Here is a 27,170-nt window from a genome sequence, read left to right as displayed (position 1 = left end):
CTGTTCCAAATTACTTTGGTTCATCTCCCCCCACCAACTCCATGTGCGTATGTATTTGAAATTCAGTTAGGTTTATTTCGTAAGTCACATCTTGAGATGAAAACATTTTCCCCCTATGGCAATGTTCCAGTCCTCCTGAAAGTAGAACCAGTAAAATGAACTCCCATTTTCTGTGACCCACATTTTGAAACATTACACTTGGGGTCGCATCAGACTGGCCTCTGGTATCTTAGAAAAGCCTTGACCATTCTAAGGGCCTTCCCAAATCCCTAAGCTGCCTGCAGGTCCCCAGAGAAGGGGCCACTTACCCTTCCCCCACTTTCCAGAAAAGGAAACTGAGGCAGGGAGGTGCCAGCAGGCCTCCCCCAAGGCTGGGCCCTGACCCAGTCCTCCCCTTTGGCACTCGGTAGCCTCAGTCATTCTGTATGTGCTGGTTGGTGCCTGCTCTGCCCTGACAACGGGGATTCAAGGGTGAATAGGACCAGACCTGCCCTGGGGTGGTGCCCCTGACCCGCCTGGGGGCACAGACCCAAGGAGCCCTGCCCTCATTCATTTGACAATCATGCTGCATGTCCACTAGGAGCTAGGCACTGCTGTGGAGGCTGCAGTCATCGCCACCAACGAGGAGCTGAACCAAGCCCTGCTCTTGGGAGGAGATGCAATCCTTTGAATGTGTGAGATGCAGAGAATTAAGAGGATGATTTGATGGTGCCTGGGTGGCTGTTTTAGATGGGAGAGGGTCAAGGAAGGCCTCTGAGGAGGTGACCTTTAAACAGAGACCTGACAAGAGAGTGAGCCATATGGCTCCCTGGGGAAAGAACATTCAGGCAAAGGAAACAGCCGACCTGCACAGAGGCCCTGAGGTAGGAATGTGCCTATTGTGGCCAGGGAAGAGTCAGGAGGCCAATGTGGCTGGAAAGGAGTGAGGGAGAGGGGGAGGAACTGAGATGTGCTCAGAGCTGTGGGAGGAGGCAGATCAGGGAGACCTCGGGGGCCACTGCAAGGACCCTGGCCTTCACCTTAAGGGAGACTGGAGCCACGTTAGCATTCTAAATGGAGGTGGGGTGTGTCCTGACTTAGGAGTCCCCAAGCTCCCTCTGGCTGCCATGTGGGAACCAGACTGCAGGGATGAGAAAACGGAGGCAGTAAGGAGGCTGCTGCACTAGTCCAGACTCGCCGATGCGATTTGGGCCAGACACCAGCTGGGCCCTGGACCTCGGGCTTGGGCAAGGTACCAGCCTTAACCCAGTACATAGAACACAGGCCGCCTTGAAATACGTGATTTATAGTTTCCGTGTCTTGAGTTTTTACTACATCAGGCCTTGTGCTGGACAATTAAACACAATGTCCTAAAATTCTCAGGACACCCAGTTTTGAAACAATTCGTGATTTGCAGGCTCTAGGGGCTGTTCCTGGTGCTACACGTCTTAAGGGCTGGAATTTCACTCCAGCTGCCTAACCTTAAAGGGGATGAGAGGGCAGAGCCAGCCAAATCAGCCCCGGGGGGCGGGGCCTCTGTACCTTACACTCACCTTCGCACAGACACCTGCGGGGAGAGCTCAACGCGCATGCGCTCGGGTTAATTTAAGGCTCCCGCGGCGGCCCCGGGTCCAGCGCGAAGAGGCGGGCGGCCGCCGGCCGGGAGGATGCTGGTGAGAGGCCGCGGCCAGGGCCCAGCGGCCGGCTCGGGCCTCTCCGCGGACGCTGACCCCAGCACCCTCTCCCTTGCAGAGTCCGGTGGCCTCCCTCGATCAAGAGCCTTCGAGCGATCCACTCCCCGACGGCGCCCCCGCGGGCACGAGTCGCTCCCCCGCACGCCCCGAGAAGCCCCCGGGCCCCTGGGCGCCGCCGGGGCTGGAGGAGGCGCTGGGCGCGTTGGGGCTGGAGGGAGAACGCGAGTACGCCCGGGACATCCTCGCGGAAGTCATGGTGAGCGCAGCGGGGCGCCCTGGAGCCCCCGCGGAGGAGAGCGAGGCTCGGGTTGGACGCGGCGAAGGCAGCCCGCCAAGTCCTGGCGGCCCCCCGCCTCTCCCAGCTCCCCGGGATTGCGTGCTGCTCCCAACGCCCGCCCCCTCCTCCACCCCCTCCTCCACCCCCGCCTCCCCACCTCCGCAGGTATTGGCCGCCCCTCTTTGGGTGTTTCATAGCCCCTTGTGCTTGTTCCTCGCATTTAGTCGTTTACAGACATTTAGCGATTTATTTCACCAGTGTTTGTGAGCTCTGCTCTCGGCCCCGGGGATGCTGTGATGAGCGACAGTCCTCGTTGTGGGAGGCAATCGAATATATGAGAATTTCAGGAGGGCCACCAAGACCGGGCCACGGAGGTTCTCGGCCACCATGTGAGACAGGTGCCTTGGGAAGAAATACCCGAGGCATGAATTCATTTAACAGACACCCGGCGAGCACCTCTCCTGGCCGCGGTCTCTGTTAGGAACTGGACAAAAGTCCCTGCCCTGTAGTGCCCACAGCCTGGTGGCGGCAAGCACAAAACAAAGAGAAACACGGGATACCTCCAGAGTGAGAACACTGTGAGGAGAATACAGCGTGAGATGGCGAGCACTGGAGTGGACGGAGGTGGACCGGAGGTCAGGGAGCTCTTAGCGGAGGCTTGACTGGCTGAGAAGGAGCCGGCGATGCCACGAGCAGGGGCGAGGCCGTTTCAGGTAGCGGGGACAGCAAGCACAAAGGCACTGAGGTAGGAACGATCTTGGCATCGTCTAGGAATCAAAAGGAAGGCTGGTGTGGCTGGAGCGTGATTGAAGGAGGGACAGTGGGAGGAGGCGGCAATGTTGGAGTAGGGCAGGGCCTGGGAAAAATTAGGATTTTATCCTGAGGACATTGGGGAGCATGGAAGGGGTTTTAAGCAGGGAAGTCCCTGGGTCAGATTTGTACCTAAGACCCTTCTGGGTGAGGGCTGGCGCCCACGAGTAGAGTCTGGGAACCCCCAGGGGAGATGCTCAGGAGACCAAATGGCCCTGGTGGGTAGGGAGGTGCCCAGGCCAAAGCCCCAGGGTTCAAGATGGGGCCAGGGAAGAGAATCGTGTATGGGGGAGGCCAGTTTGAATGTGGCCCCCGTGCTATGTCCAACTGGTTACCAAGAAGCCGCTGTGCCCTGGGCTGGAGCTCGGGAGAGACGGGAGGCACAGGTGTGGAGAGTGAGGTCGTCCCCGCCTCACCCCAGGTGTACCGCGCGCTGCCCGGAAGGGCCCTGCCCCGCACGGTGACTCCGGAGATGCGCGCACTAGTGGTGGACTGGCTAGTCCAGGTGCACGTACGTACCGGAGGGTGGGGTGGGTGGAGGGGCCCTCGTGGCCACCCGGGACTCCGTTGGTCACACGTGCACCTCCCCAGGAGTACCTGGGTCTGGCGGGGGGACACGCTCTACCTGGCTGTGCACCTGCTTGATTCCTACCTGCGCGCGGGCAGAGTGCGCCTACACCGCCTGCAGCTGCTGGGCGTGGCCTGCCTGTTCGTGGCGTGCAAAGTGGAAGAGTGCGTGCTGCCCGAGGTACTTCCGGGGTGGGGCTAGGGAGGGTAGGGCCCCGTTGGCCCCTCCTGCTCGCCGCTGTCACGGATTAAATGCCTGTGTGTGCCAAGCACCATGCCAAGCGCTTTACTACTCTTGGGATCTCAACATATCCGTAAGGTACAGGAGCTACCAGTGTGTCCTTTTACAGAGGAGAATGAGGCCCAGGAGGAGGCCTTGCCCAGCGTCCCTCTCGAGTTGGAATAGTTAACATGCGTGAAAGCGTGACTTACCAGGACTGCCTGGTAAAGCAGGGAGTACTGTCCCCGTTTTACGGATGAGGAAACTGAGGCTCAGGGTTGAAGTGAATTGTCCCAAGTTACTGTAAGTGGTCGGGCTGACCTCGAACCCTGTTCCTTCTCTGACTCTGAAGCCCCTGCTCTCCACGACATCCAGACACAAATCAATGGCCCCATTTGACAGACCAGAAAACCGAAGTCTGGGAACGGAGCCTGAAGCGATCCCTGGGGCAGGGAGTGGAGAGCGGGGATCCCGCGTGCCCCGCCCCACGGTCCTGGTCCTCCTCTTCTCGCCCCCTCCCCGCCTCTGCAGTCCGCCTCCCTCTGCCTCCTGGGCGCCGGCTCCTACTCGCGCGCGGAGCTGCTGCGCGCCGAGCGCCGAGTCCTGAGCCGCCTAGATTTCCGGCTGCACCACCCTGGCCCGCTGCTCTGCCTCCGGCTGCTCGCTGCGCTGGCCCGGAGCCGCCCCGAGGTGCCCGGGGCGGGGCGGGGCCGGCGGGGCGGGGCCGGCGGCGCGGGGGCCTAACGGCGCTCTCCCCTGGCTCCGGTAGGTGTTGCTGCTCGCCACCTACTTCCTGGAGCTGTCCCTGCTGGAGGCCGAGGCCGCCGGCTGGGACCCCGGTCGTCGCGCAGCTGCCGCGCTGAGCCTGGCGCACCGCGTATTCGATGGTGCGGGCACCCGGCCCGAGCCCGCGCTTTACAGGTGTGGCCGAAGAGGGTGGGGCCAGGCGGTGACGGGGTGTCCCTTTAGCCACTGGAGCCCCCAAGTCCCATTAACCATGCTGCCGCGTGGCAGGATGAATTCTCTTCTAGCCCGTGCATCAGGGTGGAGCGCGATGTCCGCTTATTCTGGGTCCGACTTCTCCCTAGGGGGAGGGCCTCGCCCTGGCTGCACCCTGCGGGGGCAACCGGGCGTTTGCGCCCCCTCCAGTAACTCTTTAGTTGGGGGCTGCCCGCCCCCTCGAGAACCCCAAGTCTCACCTTTGAGCCTCCAGCCCTGAGGAAGGGTCGTCATCACTGCTATCCCCTCCCCAGCCTCAGTTTCCCCGTCTCCCTGCTGCAGCCCCGCGGAGCTGGGCCCCCTGGAGCCGTGCATGGCCCGCGCCGCTCTCCGAGGTCCCCGCGCCGGGCCGCGCCGCGGTCTTCCTCAAGTACGCGCGGCCCCAGCGCCAGGGCACCAGCCTCGCCGCCGCCCCGCCTGCTCCGCCGCCCCCAGCCCCGACGCCCTGAGCCCGGAGACCCCGTCACAAAAACCACCCCTGCTCTGAGCGTGTGTCCTGCGCCCCCCCCCCCCCCAATAAAAGCGTTTCTTTTATTCCGAGCGCTCTCGGTCCTCGTTGGGTGGAATTTCATCCCCTCGCGGTTTTGGGGCGGGCGGCTCCCGGGCCTCTCCTTCCTGGGTTGATGTTCTCCCCGAGTCTCTTAATGGTCGCTGGGAGGTGCGAGTCGCATTCCGAACGTTTCCACCAGGGGGCGCTGGCGAACTTTCCCGAGTGCAGCTCCGCGGGATGAACTGGGGACCACACACTCAAATGCTGGTGGGACATGGATAAAGCACAGTGCGAACTGAAGGACCTCTTGTCTTCAGGGCTGGGAAGAAACTGGAAGCGACGAGGGACTGTGGAGAAATGATTACTCTCCCCAGTCGTGAGGAATGTTGCCCCGTTGTTGCCAGATTTTCAAGTGAAGCTGAAAACCTGCTATTCTGCGCAGATCTGCCACTCCATAATAACGTCTGCTTTTATATGTTGACAGCCAATTCATTACATTTTAATAGTTGTGCAAGTCCAAAATATCACATCTGTGGTCTGTGAGGGCCACTACTTTGTGGTCTCTGACAATAAGGGTTTAATACGTGGGATCCGATTTACCCTCTGAAGTGCCAAAGTTTCTCCTGTAAAATGGGGCTAATTACAGCGCTGACTTCATAGTGGTGTGCTGAGGGTGTGTGAACACATATTCAAAAGGCTTAGGGCGGTACCTGGCACATACTAGCTGTTATAAAGGTAAGTGTTGGCATGGCATCCTCACAGGACGCTGAAGTAGGCATGGTTGTCCCCTGTTTGCTACTGTACCCCTCTCACCTAGCCACTTAGGTGCTCAGAAAACATTTGTTATGAATCAGTGAATCTCCACGTTTTAATACCCCCCCCCGCCCCCCGAAACACACACCTGGGGTACAGAAAGGTTACCTTGCTGCTTTGAAATTCCACCTCGGTATTATTAGACTCCTAACCAAGCCAGGTTTGGAGATGCAGAGAGGAGGAAGTTTCCACCCCTGAGGTGGAGGACCAGGGACAGAGGAACTTGCTCAACAAAAGCATTTTACAACGCAGTATAATAGGAGGGAGATGCTATTGGGCTGGAAGGTGCTCAGTTCATTTTGGGCCATTTGGATGGGACCTGCCATGGGAGGATGGAAGGGGTGGGGAGGGGAGAGTAGAGATCCAGGGTTGAGGTTGGGACTGAGGCCAAAGCTAGGTTCTTTGAGATGATGGTGGGGTTAAATAAAGCTGATTGTTCACCCATTCACTCAGCAACTACTTATGGTGCCAACTCAGGATTTATGTGCATGTGGTTCCCAGTCTAACAGAAGATGAGACGCAGCAGTTGTTAATTGCCCGTTACTATAGCAGGGCCCGCGCTAAGGGCTTCACCTGCGTAGTGTAATTTATCTGAACAGCCTCTGAAGGACACTTGCTTGTTATCCCTCATGTTACACGGATGGAAATTGAGGTGGAGGGAGATGGAGGAACTTGGCCAAGGTCTTACACCTAAGTAAGCGGCCAAGGAGGACCGAAGGGAGATGACCTCATTTGCCTTCAGTTTTTCTCTTGAAAATCTCCCACTTATTTCCTCCCTTGTACGCTCTTTCACTATTGTGCTGCTCACTCTAGGTTGTCACTGAGGGTGGCTTGTCTGGCCTCCCACTGGTTTTCCTATCCAGGCATGAGCTTGATGAGGGCAAGAAGCAGATCTTCCTTTGTCATGAGTTATTCCCTCCTCCAGGAAGCCTTCACACAGGCGGCCTAGCGCAGGTACCTCCTCTGGGCTCACAGCCTGTTGCACCTCCTGGGTCCTAGCTCCAACCTCTCTGCCTCTGCTTCTCTTGACCATTCTGGGCTGTCACTGCCTGGTGGCTGGTCTGTCTCCGCCACTGACCTGGGAGCCCAGGGAGGGCCTGACCTGAAGTTCACGCAGGGTCTGCCATGTCCCAGCACCACCCAGCACAGAGCCGGGCACGGAAAAGCTATCAGGGAATATTTGTCCCATAAACGAATGACCTCCAAGGTGTATATTGTCCCATGATACGGATAAGGATACAGAGTTCCAGGTAACCTAAATGACTTGTCCAAGTCATACAACTCGTGAGAAAATAAACAAGGATTTGAATTTTGGCAGCTTGAGTCTATATCCTGTGCTCATATCCAAAATGCCAAATGGTTAGTGGGCAGAAAACCAGCTTTCCCCGGGGTTGATATCTTCCTGCTCTTTTTTCCCCCAGACACGTCCATTTCTTCTAAAAAAGCTTCAGATTTGGGCATGGGGGCGGAGAGCAGGCAGGAGGATCGAGACGGTAAGGGGAGTGGGAAGAAGGGAGAGGCCGGCTGGAGAAGTAGGATCGAAGGAGAGAGGGGGAAAGTCTTGAGGGGTTTCTGTAGACCCCTAGGGGGCAGCCGGAGTCGGCTGCCGGAGGTGCGGGGGCGGAGAAAGGGTGGGGACCGGCCCCGTGGGGGGCGATGCGGTAGCTGCAGCGGCGGCCACGGGAGTTTCCCACAATGCAGCGCGGCGCGCTGTCCCCGGTGCTGATGCTCAGCGCGGCCCCGGAGCCTCCGCCGCGCCCGCCTCCCGCCCTCTCCCCGCCGGGCCCGGGCCCCCACCATGGCTCGGCGCGGCCCGGCCCTGCCCCGGAGCCGTCGGGGGGTCTGGCCGCTGCGCTCGACAGCAGCCTACGGGCCGCCGTGGCGTTCAAGGCGGAGGGCCAGCGCTGCTACCGGGAGAAGAAGTTCCGGGAAGCCATCGGCAAGTACCACCGGGCACTGCTGCAGCTGAAGGCGGCGCAGGGGGCCCGCCCTGGCGGCCTGCCCGCCCCCGCCCCCGGGCCCGCCGCCAGCCCGGGGCCCGCCCGCCTCAGCGAGGAGCAGCGGCGCCTGGTGGAGAGCACGGAGGTGGAGTGCTACGACTCGCTGACGGGTACGGGGCCGTCGAGGGGGCGCAGAGGGGCGCGCGTGAGGGGAGGGGAGCTAGCGGCAGCCGTGAGGACTTGGAAGGGTCTGCAGCTTGGAGGGGCGAGGGCTGCGGCCTGGGGGGCGGACGTGGGGGCGGGGAGACCTGAGGACTTATCAGGGAGAGGGGTTGGGTGTGCAGGGGAGCACATGAGGGTCTCTGGATGGAGGCGGCTGGGGTTCAGGAAATGGGCTTTGGGCTCGGTCTCCTGAGTCACTCTTTCCTCCCCGTGCCACGGGGAGCCCAAGGTGAGAAAAGCCTACCCTGGGTGAGCCACTCAAGGCCGCGTCCCTCACCTCTGCAATTACCCGTAATACTTCCCCCTCCTGAAACCGCCGAGGAATCGCCCCGTCTCCCTTGCCTGTGTCTTTGGCGCCCTCTGGCGGCCGCGCAGATTGAGTCTATTCTGATTGGTTAGTAGATGGGCGCCCCCTGGAGGTCCGAGCAAGCCCTCGGGCAAGGCTCGGGCTTGGGGAAGGGTGGGGGTTCCCAGCAGACGCGCAGCCAGGCTGGCGGAGGTCAGGTGGGGTCTGGGGGCGTCAGTAGACTCTGAGAGTACCGGCCCCGGCGCCCCCGCAGCTTGCCTGCTGCAGTCGGAGCTGGTGAACTATGAGCGCGTGCGCGAGTACTGTCTCAAGGTGCTGGAGAAGCAGCAGGGCAACTTCAAGGCCACCTACCGCGCCGGCATCGCCTTCTACCACCTGGGCGACTACGCACGCGCGCTGCGCTACCTGCAGGAGGCCCGCAGCCGTGAGCCCACAGGTGAGGGGCGGGGCTGGGCCCGGGGGCGGGGAAAGGGGCCAGAGCAGAGAGAACCGAAGCAGGGCGGCAGAGCCCTCCTCTCGCAGAGCTGCTTCCGGGGAACGCCATACATCCACCTCTCCATCCGCCTACTCTCCTCTCCACCCAGTCACTCGTCATTCATTCACCCGTCCCCGCACGGGCCATTTGGCCATCCAGTCGCTCCTCATTCCGTGCCATTTTCCCAGCCACCTCGCAGGGATTCCGTCTTGGAGCGATCCATGATGCCTGCCATTCACCTCCCCAGCCGGCCACCCATCTGCGCACCTGTCCCCCGCTCCGTTAGCACTCCCCTCCACACACTCATCTGTTCCGTCACCCACCCGCACTCCCCTTTTCTTTCACCTGTTCACCCGCACACCCATCCTACACTTGTGTACTTGGGTGGCAGAGCCCAGGGGAGGCCCTGCCAGGAATCTGGGAGGTGTGGTGGCGGAGCTGGAGAGGACCTCTGGGAGATCGGAGGGCTTGTGTGCGCGCACATGCGTGCACAGACAGACACAATAATGTTCTGTATTTCGAGCAAATGAAGAGGGATCCCACCAGGTGCCTGCCACAGGGCTGGGGGAGGAAGAACAGGGCTCATCTGGCTCAGGGATTTGGAGAAGAGACTTCTTGCAGATGTCACTGGAGGATGAGTAGGAGAGGGGCAGGCAGCTCTGAGAAGAGACAGAGGGCAGAGCAAGCGCAAAGGCCTGGAAGCAGGCGCTGTCCCCACTCTGCTCATGGCGCGGGGCTTCTGGAGTGGGGTTCTGGCCAGCTCGGCTCTGCCAGGCATATTGGGTATGGGACAAAAAGGGGATGGATGGCCATCCACCTCCGGGGAGCCACTCAAGTCTGGGGACAGTGGCATGTGAGCCGAGGTGGTGCAGATGTCACCTGCCGTCCCAGAACACCCAGATAATGCCCCGCCCACCTCCCCTGCAGACACCAATGTCCTTCGCTACATCCAGCTGACTCAGCTGAAGATGAACCGTTGCAGCCTCCAGCGGGAAGACAGTGGGGCAGGGGCCCGGCCTCGGGATGTGATTGGCTAAGGCCACACTAGGGCAACTGTCCTTACCCCTACTCCCTCCCACTTTGTCATGAAACGGCCCCCCTGACTCATGTGTTCTATGGTAAAGCAATTGTCACTGGTGACTGTGGCCTCTCTGTGTGGTGTTCTTGTGGGAACAATGGGGGGGGCATGACACTGGGTCTCACCCCTGGACCTTAGAAACCGAGAGGTCCAGGAAAGAAGCGTGGGGTGGGAGCATCCCCCTCCCCGGCGATGACCCAGCAATAAGCCCTGAGCTGGGGACAGAGACACTGCCAAGCACAGTAGGGGGCAGGGGTCACCTTTAATGCTGTAATTTTGTGCCAAATCCCCCATGATGCCCTGTCCCTGAGTATCCCTGCTCACCCTCCCCCCCACCGCAGGGTGGGGACAGGGCCCCACCCCCTGGGGTACAAAGGAATAACTTAAGTGGCCTCCCTCCCCCCTTCCCCAATAAATAGAGCGAGTACCCTGCCCAGGGCCTCCCCGCCTCGTGGCTCGGCAGGCTGGGGGAGGGCTGGGGCGCTACATTCGTGGCTGCCCAGGCGGGCGGAGGCGGGCAGGCTCAGGGGGAGCCATGGGTTTCGCACAGGGGCACCGTGCTGTCCTGGCTCTGCCCCTCCATGTCCATGTCGAGCAGCGTGGGCTGCATGCCGGGGGGCCCGGGGCTCTCCGGAGTGCCCGGCCTGCTGGGAGGCGAGATGCTGAGTGTCCGGCTGAAGGAGACCAGCTTCCAGGGGTCCAGGCGGGGGCGGCTGGCAGCCGGCCGAGGTCGCGGAGTGAAGGTCAGGGTGGTGGGACGGCCAGAGAACTCGGGGGGCCGGCGGCGGGCTGGGAACAGGGCCTGGGGGTCAGGCAGGCGGGGGAAGTCCGGGGGCTCTCGAGGGCCTGGAAAGAGAATCGGGAGGTGAGTGGGCTGCGGTGGAGGGTGGTATTTAAAAGTCAGGCGCCTACACACAAAAACCAGAGTTTCTGACTTCTCTGGAAAAAACCTGCTGACTTTGCTGGACCCACTTTCCAGCGAGGTGACAGCCATCTGCAGCCGAGCAGCACCTGGGCCGACTGCTATGCTCCCACCATTCCCAACTGCTCCCGTGTCTGGGTGCAACTCGGGGCAAATAGCTCACCCTTTCGGGTCCTGTGTCCCAGGTGCCATCATCCCTTCCCACAGCCTTTCACTGGGTGGTTCACCCAGATCTGCCTGGGGCCCTTCGGCCAGGCACCATCTCTGAGGGAGCCATCACAGGTGATGACCAAGTGGGATCATCTCCCGCCTAAAGCACCAGCACCCTGCTGGGTCGGCGGACCTGATAAACGCCGGCCCTTGCCACCAACCCTGGCCTTCCTTGCTGGTGACTGTCGAGTCTAAGAGCCCGGCCTAGGGGTCATCCCTGCCCCGTTCCTGGCACCTGCTCCTGGAGGCTTTACAGCCTGTGAGCCCTGCTTCACGGGGTGTCTCAGTTCCCCCAGGCCTCAAAGCCCCCAGCCGGGAAAGGAGACACACAGACCCCGCCCCCCCCCATGCCAAGCAGGAGTCGCGGCATTGGGGAAGGGCCGTCCTCGCAAGCCGGGGGTGGGGCCCTCACTCACCAGGGCCGTGGCCCGCGGCCCCCGGCGCCCCCCGCGGTCCCAGCGCCCCGTCCGACGGCGTCCGCCGGTGTCCGCGGCTCACGGCGCGCGCGGCCGTGACGTGGGTGGGCGTGAGCGACTGGCGGGGGTCCTTCTTGAAGCTCTCCAGCTCCAGGTCCACCAGGGGGTTGGCGCTGGGCGAGGGCACGAGCGCGGGCGGCGAGGGCGGCGGGGAGGGCGCGGCCGGCGCGGCCTCGTCGCTGTCCGAGCGCAGGAGCGAACGCGTGGAGTTGCAGTCGGACACGGACGACAGCGACACGAGCGTGGCCGAGGGTGCCAGCCCCGGGCCGGGGGCCGAGTCGTCGCGGCGGCCCGGGGGGCGCCCGGGCGGGCTGAGGCCGCGCGGGAGGCGGCCGGCGCGGCTGAAGAAGAGGCCGTCGAGCCAGCGCCGCTGCTCCTCGCCGTCGGCCGCGCGCGCCTCGGCCACGTCGGCGCCCAGGCCCACGGCGCCCAGCAGCGTGGCGCAGCCCAGCAGGGCCAGCTCGCAGCGCCGCCGGGCGCCGGGCCCCGAGCGCGCGGGGGGCGCGGCCGCCGCCGGCTCCCACGGCGCGCGCGCCCCCGGGGAGGGCTGCGCGGGCAGCGGCACGTTGAGGTAGGACGGGGTGCTGTGCGGGGACGCGGGCACGCTGCCGCCGCCGTCCACCTCGGCGAACTCCTCTGCAACCGGGAGAGGGGGTGGCTCGGCGCCGGGGCTGGTCCCTGGCCGCGCGGTCCCCGGCCTTGGTGGCAAGGGAATGCCCCCCATGAGCCCGCCCACGGGGAGACCACCATGTCCTGTCCCGGTGGGCATCATTCTTGAATCTTCCTCCCCCAGAAGCCTCGGAAAAGGGAGGCTCCCCCTTGCCTCCGGGAATGACCCCCACAGCCCAGGGAATGGCAGGCGCCCCCTTTTCAGGAGTGCCTCCTACCCGCGGGCCCAGGGAATGCTCCCCACTTCTGCCCTGGGCTATGCTTCCTTCTGGCTAGGGAGTGTCCCCCCTCTCCCGTTGACAGGCACCCTCACCCCTTACCCATCTCATTGAGGCTGGCGAAGCCAGGGGCGATGGGAGTGTGTTTGGGGGATTTGCCCAGGTTGGGGGCGCTTGATGACCACTGTTTGCTTCCTTCCCCCAGGCCCTTCAGCCTGCAGGGGCACCGAGAGATGGGGGCGGGAGTCAGCCCTGTGGCTGCCGAGGCGGGGTGTCGGGTGCGCCCGCTGGGCACGGCAGTGCCAGTACCTCTCCTCTCCTCCAGCCCGCTCCTTCTGCAGAGTGGAGCTGGGCCCCCACGTCCGGCCCTTCTTCTTGCCCCCAACCAGTTCTTCCTTCTTTGGGGGCCCGCTGCGGCCCCATGTCCCACTGCTCCCACTGCCCCCACTGCTGTTGCCGCTGCCGCCGCTGCTGCCGCCGCCGCCGCCACCGCTGCCACCACCACCATCCATGGGAGTCACTGGGCCGAGAAAGGCCACTTGGTTACTGGGTCTTGGACAGTCTGCCCCCATTCAGTTCCCAGCTTCCACCCTCCCGACCCCAGAACCCACCTGGGAGTTGGGGATCTTTTTAACTCTAGGCATGACCCTTCCCTGCCATGAAGCCTTCTGTGGCTCCCCAGCCTAGCACAGGACAAAAAGTCTGGCTCCTTAGCCTGGCTTTGGAGGCTCTTTCCTGCCTACTACCTCAGCCTCCCCTCCTCACTGCCTAGCCCTTTGTCCCTTCATGCATCACATGTTTACTGAGCACCTACTATGCACAAGCACTGTGGTGGGGGCTGAGCAGAGAGCAGGGAGCAGAACAGACACAAACCCCTGCCCTCATGGAGCTTACATTTCAGAAACACAGACAGATAGTGAACAATAATCACAACAGATAAGTAATACCTCTAGGAGGTTAGAAGGTGACAAGTGCTGTGGGAAATATAAAGGCAGGTCAGGGGCCTGGGCAGTCATATTTGAGGAGGTATTTGAGTGTAAACTTGAAGGGCATGAAGGAGTAAGTGAAGGAGATGTGAGCGGGAAGAGCGTTCCAGGCATGGGGACTTGCCTGCAGTGGTCACAGAATGGCCAGGTGGCCAGTGTGGCTAGGGCTGAGGGAGGGAGCAGGCAGAGGGGGGAGAGGGTAGGAGGAGAGAGGGGGAGGGGAGGGGAGGGGGCAGGAGGGGAGGCAGGAGGAAATGGAGCAGAGGCACTGCTGGCAAAGATGGAAGCTGTGGTTGAGACGTGTGTCTACCCGTCCCTAGGTAGGTGCAGTGACGCCGCCAAGTCTTTGCCCAGGCTGTCCCTTCGCAGGGAATTCCCTCCCCTCAGTCCCTTTCCCAGCCAGGTTGACTGCCTGTCCATCAAGCCTCCAGGCCTGGAAGAGTCAGCTCCCTGGAAAGTAGGTCACTCTCGCTTCTCTGTTCCAACCACAGGTGGGACATCCTCTGATGATAGTATTTACCACACTGTAAGGTTCTTATTTGTCTCAGTCCTCCACTAGTCTGAGCTCCTGGGCCTGGAACAAGGCAGGTGCCCAGAAGGGAGTGGGGTTGGGGTGGGCAAGGCCAGGGCTGCCTGATGGGGCAGCAGGGCCTCGAGTCAGCCTGGCATCCTTCTATCCACCACCAAACCCGGATGGCTTGGCTTTGGCCACATGGTCCCCATCTGAGACCCTCTCTCCCCTCCAAGGCTCCCACTCTGGCCTGCCGCCATCATCTCACTGGTCCCCCCGCCACTCCTCCTGTCCTCTTAAAATCCATACTCCTCACTGTAGCCAGAGGGAAAAGTTTCATTTGATTTCACCCTGCCTTGCTCACGGCCCTCTAGGGATTGCCCATTGCATTTAAAATAAAACCCATATTCCCCACCCTGGCTTAGAGGGCCTTGTGTGATCTGACCCCGTACCTAGTGCTCTCCTTGTTCACTGTCCTCCAGCCAAACTGGCCTTCCTGGCTGAGAAACGTGTCCGCTTGACCCCTCGGGGCCTTTGCCTGCAGTTCCTGCTGCCATCCACACTCTTCCCTCAGCTCTCAGCAAGCCTCGCTCCTTCTTGCCACGCAGGCCCCTGCTCAAGCCTCACCTCCTCTGAGGGTCCCCCTGATCTAAAACGCAACCCTTCTCTCTCATTCCCTTCCCTCATTTCCTTCATGGAGCTTCTTGCTACTGGGAAGAATGCTGCTTCCTGACTTGTTTCCGTGTTTACTGTCTGTTTCCCGGGGTGAGAACAAAGAAAGGGACTCGGCCTGTTTTGTCCCCTACTGAACCCTGGCTTGGAGCGAGGTATGTGCTCAGGGAAGTCTGGTGACGACTGGCAGGGGCGTGGGAGCTACTCACGGCGAATGGCCCTCAGCCGGGGGATGATGCTGGGGCTTGCGGGGGGGCTGGCCCCGTCGGATCCTTTCCGCTTGTCCAGAGTTGGAGAGGCCTGGACTGTGATCTTATGCTCAAAGCCTGCAGAAAGGAAGGGAGATTTTCGTAAGCAAACTGTTCCATGAGGTCACCAGAGATGGGTCCCTTTGCAGAAGGAGTACCAGAAGGGGGATGCCCCTGTGCCGTGTTCCCCGCAGGGTGTCGTTCTCACAGCGCAGGCCCCAAACCAGCAGCAGCGGCATTAGCTGGAAGCCCGTGGGACACGCAAGGCCCCGGGCCCGCCTGAGTCAGCACCTGTGCGCTTTCCCAAGGCTCCCGGCGCCAGGGCTGCACACGCACGTTGGAGCGCTGCTGCACTAACAGCCTGAGGACCTAGGGCCAGTGTCCCATATGGTGCTCGCGTGGCCCTCGAACACTTGAAATGTGGCTGGTGCAACTGAGGACTGGATTTTAAACCTTATTTAACTGTAATTAATTTAGTTAAAAATACAAACAAATAAGAAACTGATGCTCAATTTGATTAGTGCAAACATTTAAGAATGTTTGGAACGTGGGTATCTGAATCTACCTTTTCTACTATAAATGTTATGAAATTTAAATACAGATCACACATTTTTAATGAAAATTTAGCATCCAGATTGAGATGTGTTCTAAATATAAAATACACATTGGATTTCAAAGATTTAGTGAGACAAGAAGGAGAAATCTCTTGTTAATGGTTTTTTGTATGGATTACATGTGAAACCATAATTTTTTAGATATACTGGGTTAGATAGAAAATGTTACTAAAATTAATTTCACCCATTTCTTTTTGGCTTTTTAAATGCTACTAGAATATTTAAAAGTACACGTGTGGCTTGCATTATCTCTCTATGGGACACTGCTGCTAGGCATTAAGGATGGATGGTTTGTAACACCACGAAGAGAGCAACAACCCAATATATGTGCCTGCTGACGGGTGAAACCACCACCTGAGAAGCGGTCTTTCCACACACACAAAGAAGTGAAACCTGGGCTGGAACCTGACTAAACCTTGAGATCCAACTATCAGGTTGGTCCATGCGAAACGACTGTTTTTTAGGCCCCAAATGTCAAGTATCAGCACTTTCATAAGGTTTAACCTAATACTAAAATATAGGAAGTCCAGGGGACAGCGAAACATGTTAAATGGGACCATGGGGATCCAAGCCACAAAATCCTGACTGCAGGAAATTCTACAGAACAAACAAGGCTATTCCTCAACAAATTATTGGCAAACGGTAAAAAGGAGACAGATTAAAAGGACTTTTAAGACATATTAAAAAAATAATTGGGTAACATAACAAGAATGAAGAGTAAATAAGTGATTCTAAGAGTCAAGGAGGTGATTACTCCTAGGGGGTGGCCATAGGGGGCTGTGTTTGGGAGGGGGCTTGTAGAGGGCATCTGGGGTAGCTGCCAGGTTCTTTTTGCTCTCATGGGGGGGTGACTATAATAATCCATGAGGCTGCACATTTTTTGATCATTTTATATATCTACAATATATTTAGCAATAATAAATGTAAAAATGAAGGAAAATAAAGAATAAAAATGAATGCATGAATGAATAACAAAGAGAAACCCAGAGCTGGGGATGCTCCCAGCAGCCCCCTGGAAGATGCGCAAGAGACACGGGCGGGTACCAGAGGGCAGGCTGATGTGGCTGCCACCTTCCCGCAGCTTGAGCAGGCGGTTACGCTTGAAGTTGCCCTTGCGCTTGCGGACCCTGGGCTTCTCCTGGCTCAGCTGGCACATAAGCAGGTGCAGCTCACGCTCCACGATGTCCATCTCACGCTCTGCCAGCTCCTGCTCCCGCCGCCGCAGCTGCTCCTCCTGGAAGCGCTGCTCCTGGGCCGCCCGCAGCAGCTCCTCCTCCCGGCTCCGGAGCTCCTGGGGAGGAGATGTGGTGAGTCGTCTGGCCACTCTGGCCCCTGGGGACAGACCCGGGGCAGCTGGGTCTGGCTGGTGCCCTACACAAGGGCACCCCACTACGGGGTGAGTTGGGTGCCAGAGCAGGGGTTATCTAGCCCAAAGAAAAGAGTACCTTTTCTTCTTTCTTGTTTCCTCTTTTTTCATTTTTTAACTCTTCATTTTGGAAAACTTCAAACATCCACAAACACAGAGAGTGAAGCCCCACATAATCCAACTTCAACAATTACCTAGACTTTGTGAATCTGGTTTCATTTTTGCTGTAGTATTTTAAAGCTGATCCCAGACCTCATGTGGTATCACCTGTAGGTACTTTACTACAGGTGCCTTTTTCTTATTAATCCACCACTGGAAGCTCTTTTCTTAATGTGCAAAAAAGACTCCCTTGGCCCTGAATGGACCTAGAGCTGGGGCTCAGGGGAAGGGCCTCTGACCTGCCCAGGGCATCAGAACCCAGGGTTCCTGCTCCACCCCTCCCACACTGCTTCCTGCTCCCACCTTCTCCTTGGTCCGGAGGTCATCAAACATGTGCTGAATTTCCAGCTTCCAGTCTTCCTGCAGCGAGTGGAAGGACTCCAGCGGCATTTGGAACAGAGCTGACTGTTCGATGACTTCAAGCCGCTTCAAGATGCTGCTGAAATCTGGCCGCCCGTGGGGGTCTGGGTCCCAGCATTCTGGGGTGGCATGGGGAGGGGAACAGTGGTGGGGGGTGGGGGTGTCAGTGGCCAGACTCTGGAGAATCTGGGAATCAGTGGAAGGCAGGACTGAAGGGGACAGTGGGCCAACAGCCTCCATGGAGTTGGGGGGAGGGGGGAAGAATTCAAAGGCAAGCTCCTGGCAATATTATTTCACTCAGTGGAGAGAAACCCAGAGACCTGCTCCCCTAAGGAGGGGCTGGTGGTAAAAGCATGGGTCAGGGAGGAACCCCAGGCTAATGGATCCTGCCCAGTTGCTGTCAAGAGCTCTGGGCCTGGCCAGAACAAGGATCTGGGGCCACGGAGCCAATTGTGGAGAAGACTGTTCATGGCTCCAGTGCCTGCTCCCTCACCTCTGGGCCCACTGCTATGGATGGGTGGGAAGGTGAGAGGTTGGGCCCAAGGGTCCCTGGCCCTACAAGCTGAGCCTACCCCCTCCACAGGGCCCTGGCTCACCCTCCAGTAGGCGGGCAAAGGGCTCGGGGCACGTGGAGGGGATGGGCAGCGTCAGCTTGTTCATAGCCACGCCATATGCCACAGCCAAGGCGTCGATTTCACGGTAGGGGACCTCACCCGTCAGCAGCTCCCAGAGCAGCACCCCGAAGCTGCAGGTGGAGAGGAAGGGGTGATACCACAGCCCAACCGCAATCCTCATTATACTTCGGTCCTGTCCCTATTCCCATGGCAGCCCCCCCACCATCCACCCCTGGCAGACGAGGCCACAAGGAGCAGATCTGACCTCCACTGGCTTCTTCTCCCACCAGTGGGGCAGGGCTGGTTCTCTGGCATCTCTCCTTGGTTCTGCCGCCTTTCCCTCACCCCTGCCCAATATCTTCAGTGGAGCCCGAGCCTCCTGGGCAAATCCACCCTCCTTTGTATGACACCCAAAGCCCTGACCTTTGATGACCCCTACAACTTTCCTGGTCCCAGACCAACGCCAGCTTCATCTTGCAGCCACACTGGAGTGGAACAAGCCCTGTTTTCTAACCTCTGGCCTTTGTACCTCTGTTCCTTTTGTCTAGAACACTCTCCTTTGGGTAATCATTTAAAATGTCCTTCAAGTCTTAATGTAGGTGACTCCCCCTGCTAGGAAGCCTTCCTTGATTCCACAGCCTCCAAAGCTGGATTTAAGGCCCTTCCACTGTGTTCCCACAGAACCTGTGACACTTACTTCTACAGACACGTAACATTTATAAAGCACTCACTCCAGGCCAGGCGCTAACACCCTCAGTAATCCTCACAACAGCCCCATAAGGTAGAAGGCTTTGGTATGAACCCCATTTACCTGATGAGCAGGAGCAGGCTCAGGGAGGTCAAGCTGCTTGCCCCAGGTCAAACAGCTAGTGACAAGGCCACACTCAAACTCCAGTCTGCCTGACACCCATGACTGTGCCTTTGATGGCCGCACAATACCAGAGCATGCATCACGGGTAACAATCACCTGGCGTCCATCTTTCCCGGGAAACGATCCTGTTCACCATTTCATGCAATGCCTACCATGTAGTAGATCCCCTTTCTCTTCCAACATCTACTCATTCATTCATTCATATTAATTAATTCATTCAACAATTCAACATATACTTAAAAGCACCTACTGTGTGCCGGGCATTGTTCTAGGCACTGGAAGTACAGCAGTGAACAAGACAGACACAATCTCTGCCTCATGCAGTTGACATTTTCTCCTCTCTCAGCAACAGCACTGGTGAATCTGAGCTGGGCATATGCTGCCTGAAATAATTTTCCATCCTCCTTTACAACTAGGTGTGGCCAATGAGGATGTGCAGTCCTTAAGGAGCATGCCCTTTTCTTCTTTTTCTTTCCTACTGATTGGAATGTGTACCTAAAAGCTGGAGCTCAAGCAGCCATTTTGTATCAGGAAGAAAACTTGGGAATGGAAGCCATACAAGGAGGAAGAAAATAACAATGGTTTTCAACTGGAGAGGACATATCCCCCAACCTCTCCCATATACCTGGAAGCCTGTGGGTACATTTTGATTATCACAATGACTGGTGATGTTTGGTGGCTGGGAGCCATGGATACTTAGGATCTTGAAAAGCACAGTAAAGTACCACGCATGGAAGAATTATCCTGCTTAAATGTCAGTAATACTTCCATGAAGGAACCCTGACATAGAAAGAGCATGAATCCCTGTCCTGGGCTTTACAAGAGAAAGGAAAAATTGTAGTCTTGTTTTCATTTTAGGTTTCCTATTCCTTGCAGTAGAAATACACCTCCACTAACTGTTTTGTGCCATAAATGAACACTTTGATGGAAAGTCAGCCAGAACTTCTCCCGAAGGGCTGCTCTGTTCTAGGCTGAGTCTGAGACTTCCTGTCTGATTTGTCTCTGCCCAAAACTCATTAATTTGACACGTGGCCCATCTGGAGCCTTGGCTGGGAATTGACAGGAACAGTAAGTGGGGCGACCTGGGTTTGGCTCCAGCTAAGCAGAAGGCCCTGGGCTGCAGTTTCCCTCACCACCAACTTACTGGTGACTACAACAGCCTCTTCTTTGGCCTCCCGCCTCCACTCCTGTCCCTGACAATCCATTCTCCACTCAAGGGAGCTTTTAAAATGCTAAACCAGATCATGCCATTCAGAAATGCCTTTTATGGCTTACCAGGGCACTTGTAATAAAACCCAAAGTCCTGTTCCTCATCACAGGGCTCTCCGGGTCTCTCTCCTACATCATTTCCTCCCACTCTTCTCCTTGCCTGCTCTGCTCCTGCCTCTCAGGCCTCCTGTTTCTTGAACACACCAGTCCCACTCTGACCTCAGGGTTTTTGCAGTAGATGTCCCCTCTGCCTGGGAAGTTCTCTTCCCAAACGTTGCATGGCTGACGCCTTGTCACTCAGAATTCAGAGACAGTATCACGTCTTACATAAGCCTTTTTTAATCATCCAACCCAAAGGAGCCCTCTACGTCCCTTTCTATCAACCTTCTGGCTCTTTAAGCTATGTAATACTTTTTCTCGTGTATTTACTATCTTTTAAAAAAACTACTTTACAATTTTCTTAACTTAAAAAAAGCTGTTATTTACCTTCTTGTGTATTTATTTAGTATCCCCAAGGGCAGGAAACATGTCTACTTCTGTTCACTGCTGTATGCCTAGAGCCCAACAACGTTGGATGGACGGACGGATGGATGAATGAGTGAATGACTGCCTCCAGAAGTCTCAGTTTCCTGGTTTGACAAATGGGGGCATTCTACTGGATGGTGTCTGAAGCGCCTTTTAGTGCTCATGTTCTAAACCTACATCTTTGAAATTTTTAATTCCATTCCCAGTTACTCCTCATTTGCCCCTACCACTAGCAGAGAGGTAACAGCCTTGGCCCTTGTCTGGTGGCTGCCCTTGTCAGCAGGCCCCTCTGCCAGGTGACCAGGATTCGTTCCTCCCAAACTACCCTCAGCACCCCCCTGCCTCCAGGAAGCCTTCCCAGTCCCGCCGCTCAGCACCTCCAGACATCACTGCTTTTGGAGAAGAGGGAGAGACGGATAACCTCCGGAGCCATCCAGGCGTAAGTGCCCGCGGCGCTCATTTTGGTGGTCTTGTACCACTCGCGGGCGAGGCCGAAGTCCGTGATCTTGAGCACCGTGTCTGCGAGGTTGTGGTTCTCAATGGCCTCCAGGATGAGGACTGCGGGCAGGAAGAAAGGTGGGTCACCCCGGACCTGCGGCTGCAGCCTGCTGCGGCGGGACTCTCCCCCTTGTTCTCTTCCCTTCCCCGGGCTGCCCCACTCTTTATCAGCGCCTTTCCTGGCCTGGAACCTACTCTGAGCCCTTCTGTGGGGGTCTAATCCCTGCCCCAGGCTCTTAGGAGGGGGTAGGGAGCTTCTGCTGGGTTCCCCACCCTCTTGATTCCAGCTTGAGCTCTGGTGAGCTCGATGAAAGGTCCCTGGCCAAGGCCTTGGTCCTCCTTGGTTCCAGGCCTCGAATTCCTGACCACCTCCAAGGTGGGAACTGCAAATCAGGAGCAGGAGGGTCGGCCTGTTTGGCCTTTTGTCTGCGATACTCCCACTAGACTGCATTAATAGCTTCAATTCTTTCCTCCTTCCTGTATCCACTTTCTTTGCCAGGTGACTTTGCACTTCTTCCCATTGGAAAGGCAGAATATATTTCCCCATCCCATCTTTGGGTTGGCTGTGTGACTTGATCGGCCAATAGAATGAGGTGGAAGTGCAGTATACCCATTCCAAGTCCAGTCCTCAAGAGGCCTCACATTGTTTGTGTGCCCTCTTGTGCTTCTGCCATCATTGGGGGAACATGCCTTAGCCAGCCTGCTGGTCCAAGGAAGATGGGATACTTGGAGCAGAGCCTCCCCAGCGGAGCCTGGTCTAAGTCAGTTTATCCCCCAGCTGGCCTACAAATGTATGAGCAATAACAAAGATTGTGTTTTAAGCCACTGAGTTTTTGGGGGTGGTTGGTTACACAGCATTATTGTGACAAAACCTGACTGATACATCCCCTAAACATACTGAATGCTTCTAGCTTACCTGTTGCCTATGGTTATTAACAATAAATATCATAATTAATGTTTATCAGGGGCGTATTATAAGCCAGGTACAATGTTAAGCCCTTTACATGAATTAACTCACAAGCTGCCCATTTCGTTGACATGTAAGTTGAGGCTCAGAGAGATGAGGTTACTTGACCAAGAATACACAGCTAGAAAATGGTGGGACAAAGACTTGAATGTTCGGTCATCAGAGCCCAATCTCTTAACTGCTATGATATCCCACTACCTTCTGTCAAACAGAGGCCCTAAAGTACATAGAAAATTTCCTGGGTTTGAATCTCAAAGCTGCCACATAATAGCTGTATAACCTTGTATAGTCTATTTTCTCTTTCTCAACAAAAGTTTTTTCCTCTCTTAAATGGGGATACTAGTATTTACCTTGTAGGGTTGTGGTAGAGATTTATTTCCTATGGTAGGTTCTATAAACACGTAAGCTATTATAATTAGTGTGTACTGTCTCCATCATCATGCCTTGTTTCTGCACCCTACCCTTTACCATTCCTAGATATTCCTCCAGGAAGAATAATGAGGTAATTCTATTTTCAAGTCCATTTGGTAATAAAGAGAACACTCCATGGTCTTACACTTTTTTCTGCAAGACCCAGGCTGGGTCTAAATCAATACCCTTTAACGTTATATATATCTGATCATGTCTCCCACATCTTAAAACCCTCCAGTGGCTTCTACTACATTAAAAAATATATCCAAAGTCCTCACCATGGCCCTCAAGGTCCTATGGGGCCTGGCGCCTGCCTTCTTCTCTGACCTCATCTTACCTACTGCCTTACTCCTGCTGCTCCGCGGGGCTCCTTGCTGTGCTCCCAATAAGGGAGGCCCATTCCCACCTCAGGACCTTTGTCCTTGCTGTTCTCGCTCCCCCCCAGGTCTCTGTAAGGCTCCATCTTCTTTGTCCTCTGCTCGAATGTTGCCTTCCCTGACCACCCTATCTAAAAAGGCTCCTTCTTCCCTATCCTTGATCTGCTCTACTTCCATCAGAGCCCTTGATATTCTCTGAAATCTCTCTCTTGTTCTCTCCACTGGAATTTAAGCTCTATAAGGATGGGAATCTTGTCTTATTCACTTCTGTAACCCCAGAAGTGCTTTTATGTAGTATGTACTTAAGAATTATTTGTTGAATGAACCAATGAATGAATAACATCAGATGAAGTGCTCCTTGGGGAGGGATGAGTAGGGAAAGCGGTGCTGTGGAGGCCCCGTCCCTGCTGTCTCAGGCAGCAGCAGTCCTTGCCCCATCAGGAAGTCCTGGCCTTAAGCCCTTTGTCCAGGTGGCACTGGCTATGGAAAAACTTGGGACATGGGGATCTGTATACCTCACCTGCTGGCTGAGAGTCAGCAGGGGTGAGGAAGGGCCAAGAAGGGGCTCCAGCTTTCAAGAGGAGCATGCCTGGTGGTCCTGCTTCCATTTACCTGGCTTTTCAGAGGAGCTGGAGCATCACGAGCATCAGTGAAGGCAGGGACCATGTCTGTCTTGCTCAATCCCCCAGCCCTGGCACAGGGTTTGGCACACTGGGGGCACTTGGCAAGATAGCGAGTGTACGAATGGTAGGGGTGGTGGAGGTTCAGTTCACTTGGTGTTGGTGGGATTTACAGAAAGAGCAAGACTACCACTTGTGTGACACTGGGCAAACTTTAAAAAATAATGGGGTGGATTCAAACAAATTTCAAGATGAAGAATCGACAGGATTCAGAAAAAGATGAAATGTGAGGGTTGAGGGCAAAAGGGGCCCCTCACATTTCTGGGCATGGGTGGGAGCTATGTGAGGGTGGGCACACAACAAGCTGGCCTCGTTCATTTTCGAGTCCCCTTGCTTAGCACATGAGCAGGCTTGGTAAATACCTAATGAGAGGATGAAAAAATCAACACAGAAATGAAAGGGAGTGTGATAGAGCAGAGGAAGGATGGGAGAGCCAGGAAGGTAGGATTTCCCCTGCTGTATCCCTAAGGTCCAGGACAGGATCTGGTGTACAGCAGGCACTCTGGAAATATGTGTGGAATGAATAGGTGAAATTTCTAGTTTGTGAGTACTATAAGAGCAGAAACCATGGCTGTCTTGGTCCCTGTCCTACTAAACTGATAGATGCTCAGTTAAAACTTGCTGATTCCATGAGAAACTTCTTGATCTAGATGTGGGTCCTGGAGAACCTTCCCTTCCATTTGCCACCATTCATTCATTCATTTATTCATTTATTCTTTTAACCAACCAATCAACTTTTGAGAGTCTGTGATAGGCCAGGCAGCCTGGGAGCTTTCACATAAGCCTTCCCACATCGTTTTCCTCATCCCTATTTTTTCCAGTTTGCCTCAGCAGCCTAGTAGGACTCCAGGCAACTAGGGGCAATTTTGCTCCCTCCCCCTTCTTCTAGGGATATATGGCAATGTCTGGAGACACTTTTGGTTGTCACAACTGGGAGGCGGGGGTGGGGAAGAGGAATATATTAATGACATCTAGGGGTAGAGGCCAAGGATGCTGCTAAACAACCTACAATGCGCAGGACAGCCCTAACAGAATTATCTGACCTAAGATGTCAATAACGCCAAGATTGAGAAATGCTAGGTTCTTTTTGTCTGCCTGGTGGACTCTGACACCATGGCTTGGATGGTGAGCATCTGTCCTGCTCATGGCAGGGAACACAGGCCTGTCACAGTGTTCCTTGAGCTTCTGTGAGTCTGAAGCTAGGAAGGCAGGTAAGTCCTTTACTCTCTGAGCCTCCTATTCCTCCCTCAAGGGGGCAAGGCCGGCCCCACCCAACCCTGAAGGTATACAGCTGCCTCTTCCTGACCTAGGCAGATGGACTTCTGGTGCCCCTTGCCTGCTTCCTGGCACCTCTGCTTGGCCTCACAAAGTTCTGTGGGAGGAAGTTGTGGGGGGAGTACACCACTTACTGTTGATGGACTTGAGGTCCCGGTGGATGATGGGCACGGGGGCCTCACTGTGTAGGTAGTTCATGCCCCGGGCCACCTGCACAGCCCAGTTGACCAGCACGTGAGGGGGCACCCGGCGACCGGCCAGCACCCTGCTCAGTGCACCCCCCCTGGCATACTCCATGACCAGGCAGAGGTGTGGTGGGCTGAGGCAGGCGCCCCTAAGGGCAATGATGTTGGGGTGCTGCAGGGCTCCAAAAAGTCGGGCCTCCTGGCGCACCTGCTCCGCTGTCACTGCCGGGTCCCGCTCAGGGTCCAGCCGGGCGGCCTTGACGGCCACTTCCTCGCCATGCCACAGGGCCCGATAGACCTTGCCAAAGCCCCCCACACCGATGATCTCCTCCAGCTGCAGCTCGTGGAAAGGGATCTCCTGGGGAAGCTGGAGGCCCGCGGGTGCGGCGGGAGCCCCGGGGGCCACGTAGTTGCTGGGGAAGACGCCCACACGGCCGCTGGGCAGCTGCCCGGTCCACCAGCCCTCGTCGCCGGACACCGCACAGTCCTGGGAAAGCACCTGGACGCGGTCTCCCCTCCGCAGGGTCAGCTCCTCGTCGCCTGCCGCCTCGTAGTCGAACACCGCCGTCCAGACGGGCCCCGCGGGGGTCGTGCCCCACTCCTTGCCCGCCGCCCCCCCCTCCTCCTCCTCCATGGGGGAGGGGCCGGGGGCTGCGGGAGGCCGCTTCACACAGGCTGCCCCCGGGATGCCGAGGGCGGGTCCCGGCACCCAGGATGGGGGGCAGTCCCAGTGGGCCCTGGGGGGCTCCTGGGGGCCATGGCTGGGGGCCCGCGGCAGGAGCAAGAGGCCTCTTTAAAAGGGCAGGGTCGCCCGCTCTGATTCGGCCGCCCGGGCGGGGCGGGTGGGGGTGGGGCAGTGGGCTCACCCGTCCTCCCCAAATGTTAGGGTGCTAAGAGCCTGGCCTCACGGGTTCCGAATTTCCGCCGGGGCCCGCCGGTGGGGGACGAGGGCGAAGGAAGCTGGCCGCCCCCTTCCCCGCACCTCTCACCCCGCGCAGCTCCACCGGCGGCCCCCGGCTCCGCATCCCGGGTCACGGCCGCCGGGCAGGGCGGGGCGGCGGGGTCCCGGGGGCGCCCGCCCCGGGGTGGGGTGGCGCGCCCCTCGGCCTCCTCACTCGAGGGGCGGCCGGGCGGCCCCCATCCTCCGCGCCGGCCTCCCTGTCAGCCCCAGCCCCTGGCCCCGCCCGCGCCGCTTCCCGGGCCGCCGGCGGGGCCTGCGTGACGTCATCGCCGCCGCCGCCGCGGTGCCGCCTGGGAGTTGTAGTCTCTGGCGGTGCGGCCCCGAGGCCCGCTCCCAGACCCCGAGGCCCGCTCCCAGACCCCGAGCTCCCGGAGTCTCACTGCGGGTCCTGGGCCGCACTGGGGACCCCGCGGGGCCTGGGGAGTCCTCAGGGGTGAGAAGCCCGGCTTCGGATCTGAGGGGCCTGGCGCCTGAGGAGAGAAGGAGGGGGATACCATCGCTCCCCCCAGACGCTGCGGGGCGCGGGTCCTGAGTGGGCTTGATGGTGACAGACGCGCTTCGCAAAGCAAACGGGGTTTACGGCCCGAAGCACCAAAAAAGCGACCCAGACTAGGACCCGGCGGGTGTGGGGACCCCGAGGTGCACCCTGGGAATGTAGTCCGCCCTCGGCACCCGGCGCTGAACGCTAGGTGGTAGGTCCGGTGGCGAGGCCTTTCCGGGGAGAACGCGTACAAGATGTATTAACCAGCCTTGGGGACGTCGCAGCCACGTCTGCTTTCCCTGCCAGCTCTGGGTTCCTCTGCTTCCTCGTAGTCTCGAGGATCCCTCGCCTCCCGTGATGTGAATTTGAATTTTGGGGGCCTTACTGGGCATTTTGGGCAAAGTGCTTGGTACATATGGTGTCATTAAATCCTCAAAAAAGCCTCGTTTCACAGAGGGGGCTTGGAGAAGTTAAGTCACGGAACTATAAATGGCAGAGCAAGAACTCAACAGCAATTCCTGTTTTGTTTTCATAAAAAAAAGAGGAACAAACCACGTTTTAAAAAAACAAAACACTAAAGTAAGTAACAGCACCTCCCTATTTCAAGAATAAGGAAACTGAGTTCCACAGAGGTTAGTGATTTGCTCAAGCTCTGTAAGCTTGTAAGAGGCACCATTCTGGGTCTTCAAATGGTCATAGGAAGAGTTAAGAGAAGAACTGTGATGGGCTCTGGTCCCCAGACTCCAGAGAACTTGTTTCCACAGACCCTAGGGAAGTTGTCCCATCTCAGAGAAATGTGGGTACCTGGCCTCTCAGCTCCCTCTCAGAGGAACT

At 57.4% G+C, this 27,170-nt stretch overlaps 3 protein-coding genes and 1 long non-coding RNA gene across 5 annotated transcripts; 2 read left to right on the top strand and 2 right to left on the bottom strand.

The window, feature by feature from the left end:
* The first annotated feature begins 1,646 nt into the window (after window positions 1-1,646).
* On the top strand, window positions 1,647-5,087 carry CCNP (cyclin P). Its single transcript, XM_058280248.1, is given in 9 exon segments — window positions 1,647-1,696; window positions 1,698-1,929; window positions 3,182-3,271; window positions 3,352-3,369; window positions 3,371-3,508; window positions 4,079-4,237; window positions 4,317-4,468; window positions 4,829-4,883; window positions 4,885-5,087. Coding segments are annotated over 9 exon segments (1,005 nt in total). The 3' UTR covers window positions 4,996-5,087.
* LOC139436874 (uncharacterized) lies at window positions 2,184-3,508 on the bottom strand. The gene is made up of 2 exons (XR_011646353.1): window positions 3,413-3,508; window positions 2,184-2,717 (listed from the first exon to the last, which is right to left on the bottom strand). It is a non-coding gene; the product is annotated as an uncharacterized lncRNA (long non-coding RNA).
* A 2,169-nt stretch (window positions 5,088-7,256) lies between the features above and the next one.
* Window positions 7,257-9,933, top strand: TTC9B (tetratricopeptide repeat domain 9B). The gene is made up of 3 exons (XM_004474028.4): window positions 7,257-7,959; window positions 8,572-8,754; window positions 9,721-9,933. The coding sequence occupies exons 1-3, from the start codon at window positions 7,545-7,547 to the stop codon at window positions 9,828-9,830; spliced, it is 708 nt and encodes a 235-aa protein (XP_004474085.1). The 5' UTR covers window positions 7,257-7,544; the 3' UTR covers window positions 9,831-9,933.
* Window positions 9,934-10,119: 186 nt separating this feature from the next.
* MAP3K10 (mitogen-activated protein kinase kinase kinase 10) lies at window positions 10,120-26,084 on the bottom strand. Of its 2 annotated transcripts, none has more exons than XM_058280247.2 (10): window positions 24,844-26,084; window positions 20,879-21,059; window positions 17,996-18,027; window positions 17,226-17,401; window positions 16,442-16,688; window positions 14,745-14,861; window positions 12,676-12,886; window positions 12,469-12,581; window positions 11,420-12,115; window positions 10,120-10,717 (listed from the first exon to the last, which is right to left on the bottom strand). In XM_058280247.2, exons 1-10 carry the CDS (start codon window positions 25,526-25,528, stop codon window positions 10,395-10,397), a joined length of 2,781 nt encoding a protein of 926 aa, XP_058136230.1. In that variant the 5' UTR covers window positions 25,529-26,084; the 3' UTR covers window positions 10,120-10,394. The 2 variants fall into 2 exon arrangements, with proteins under 2 accessions (XP_058136230.1, XP_004474083.2); XM_004474026.4 differs by having other exon boundaries at window positions 17,879-18,027; window positions 24,844-26,082.
* Window positions 26,085-27,170: the final 1,086 nt, after the last annotated feature.

This window comes from Dasypus novemcinctus, chromosome 18 (assembly GCF_030445035.2).
Source record: "Dasypus novemcinctus isolate mDasNov1 chromosome 18, mDasNov1.1.hap2, whole genome shotgun sequence".
NCBI lineage: Eukaryota > Metazoa > Chordata > Mammalia > Cingulata > Dasypodidae > Dasypus > Dasypus novemcinctus.
Note: the sequence above shows the minus strand (reverse complement) of the source record. Positions and strands in the feature narration are given on the sequence as shown.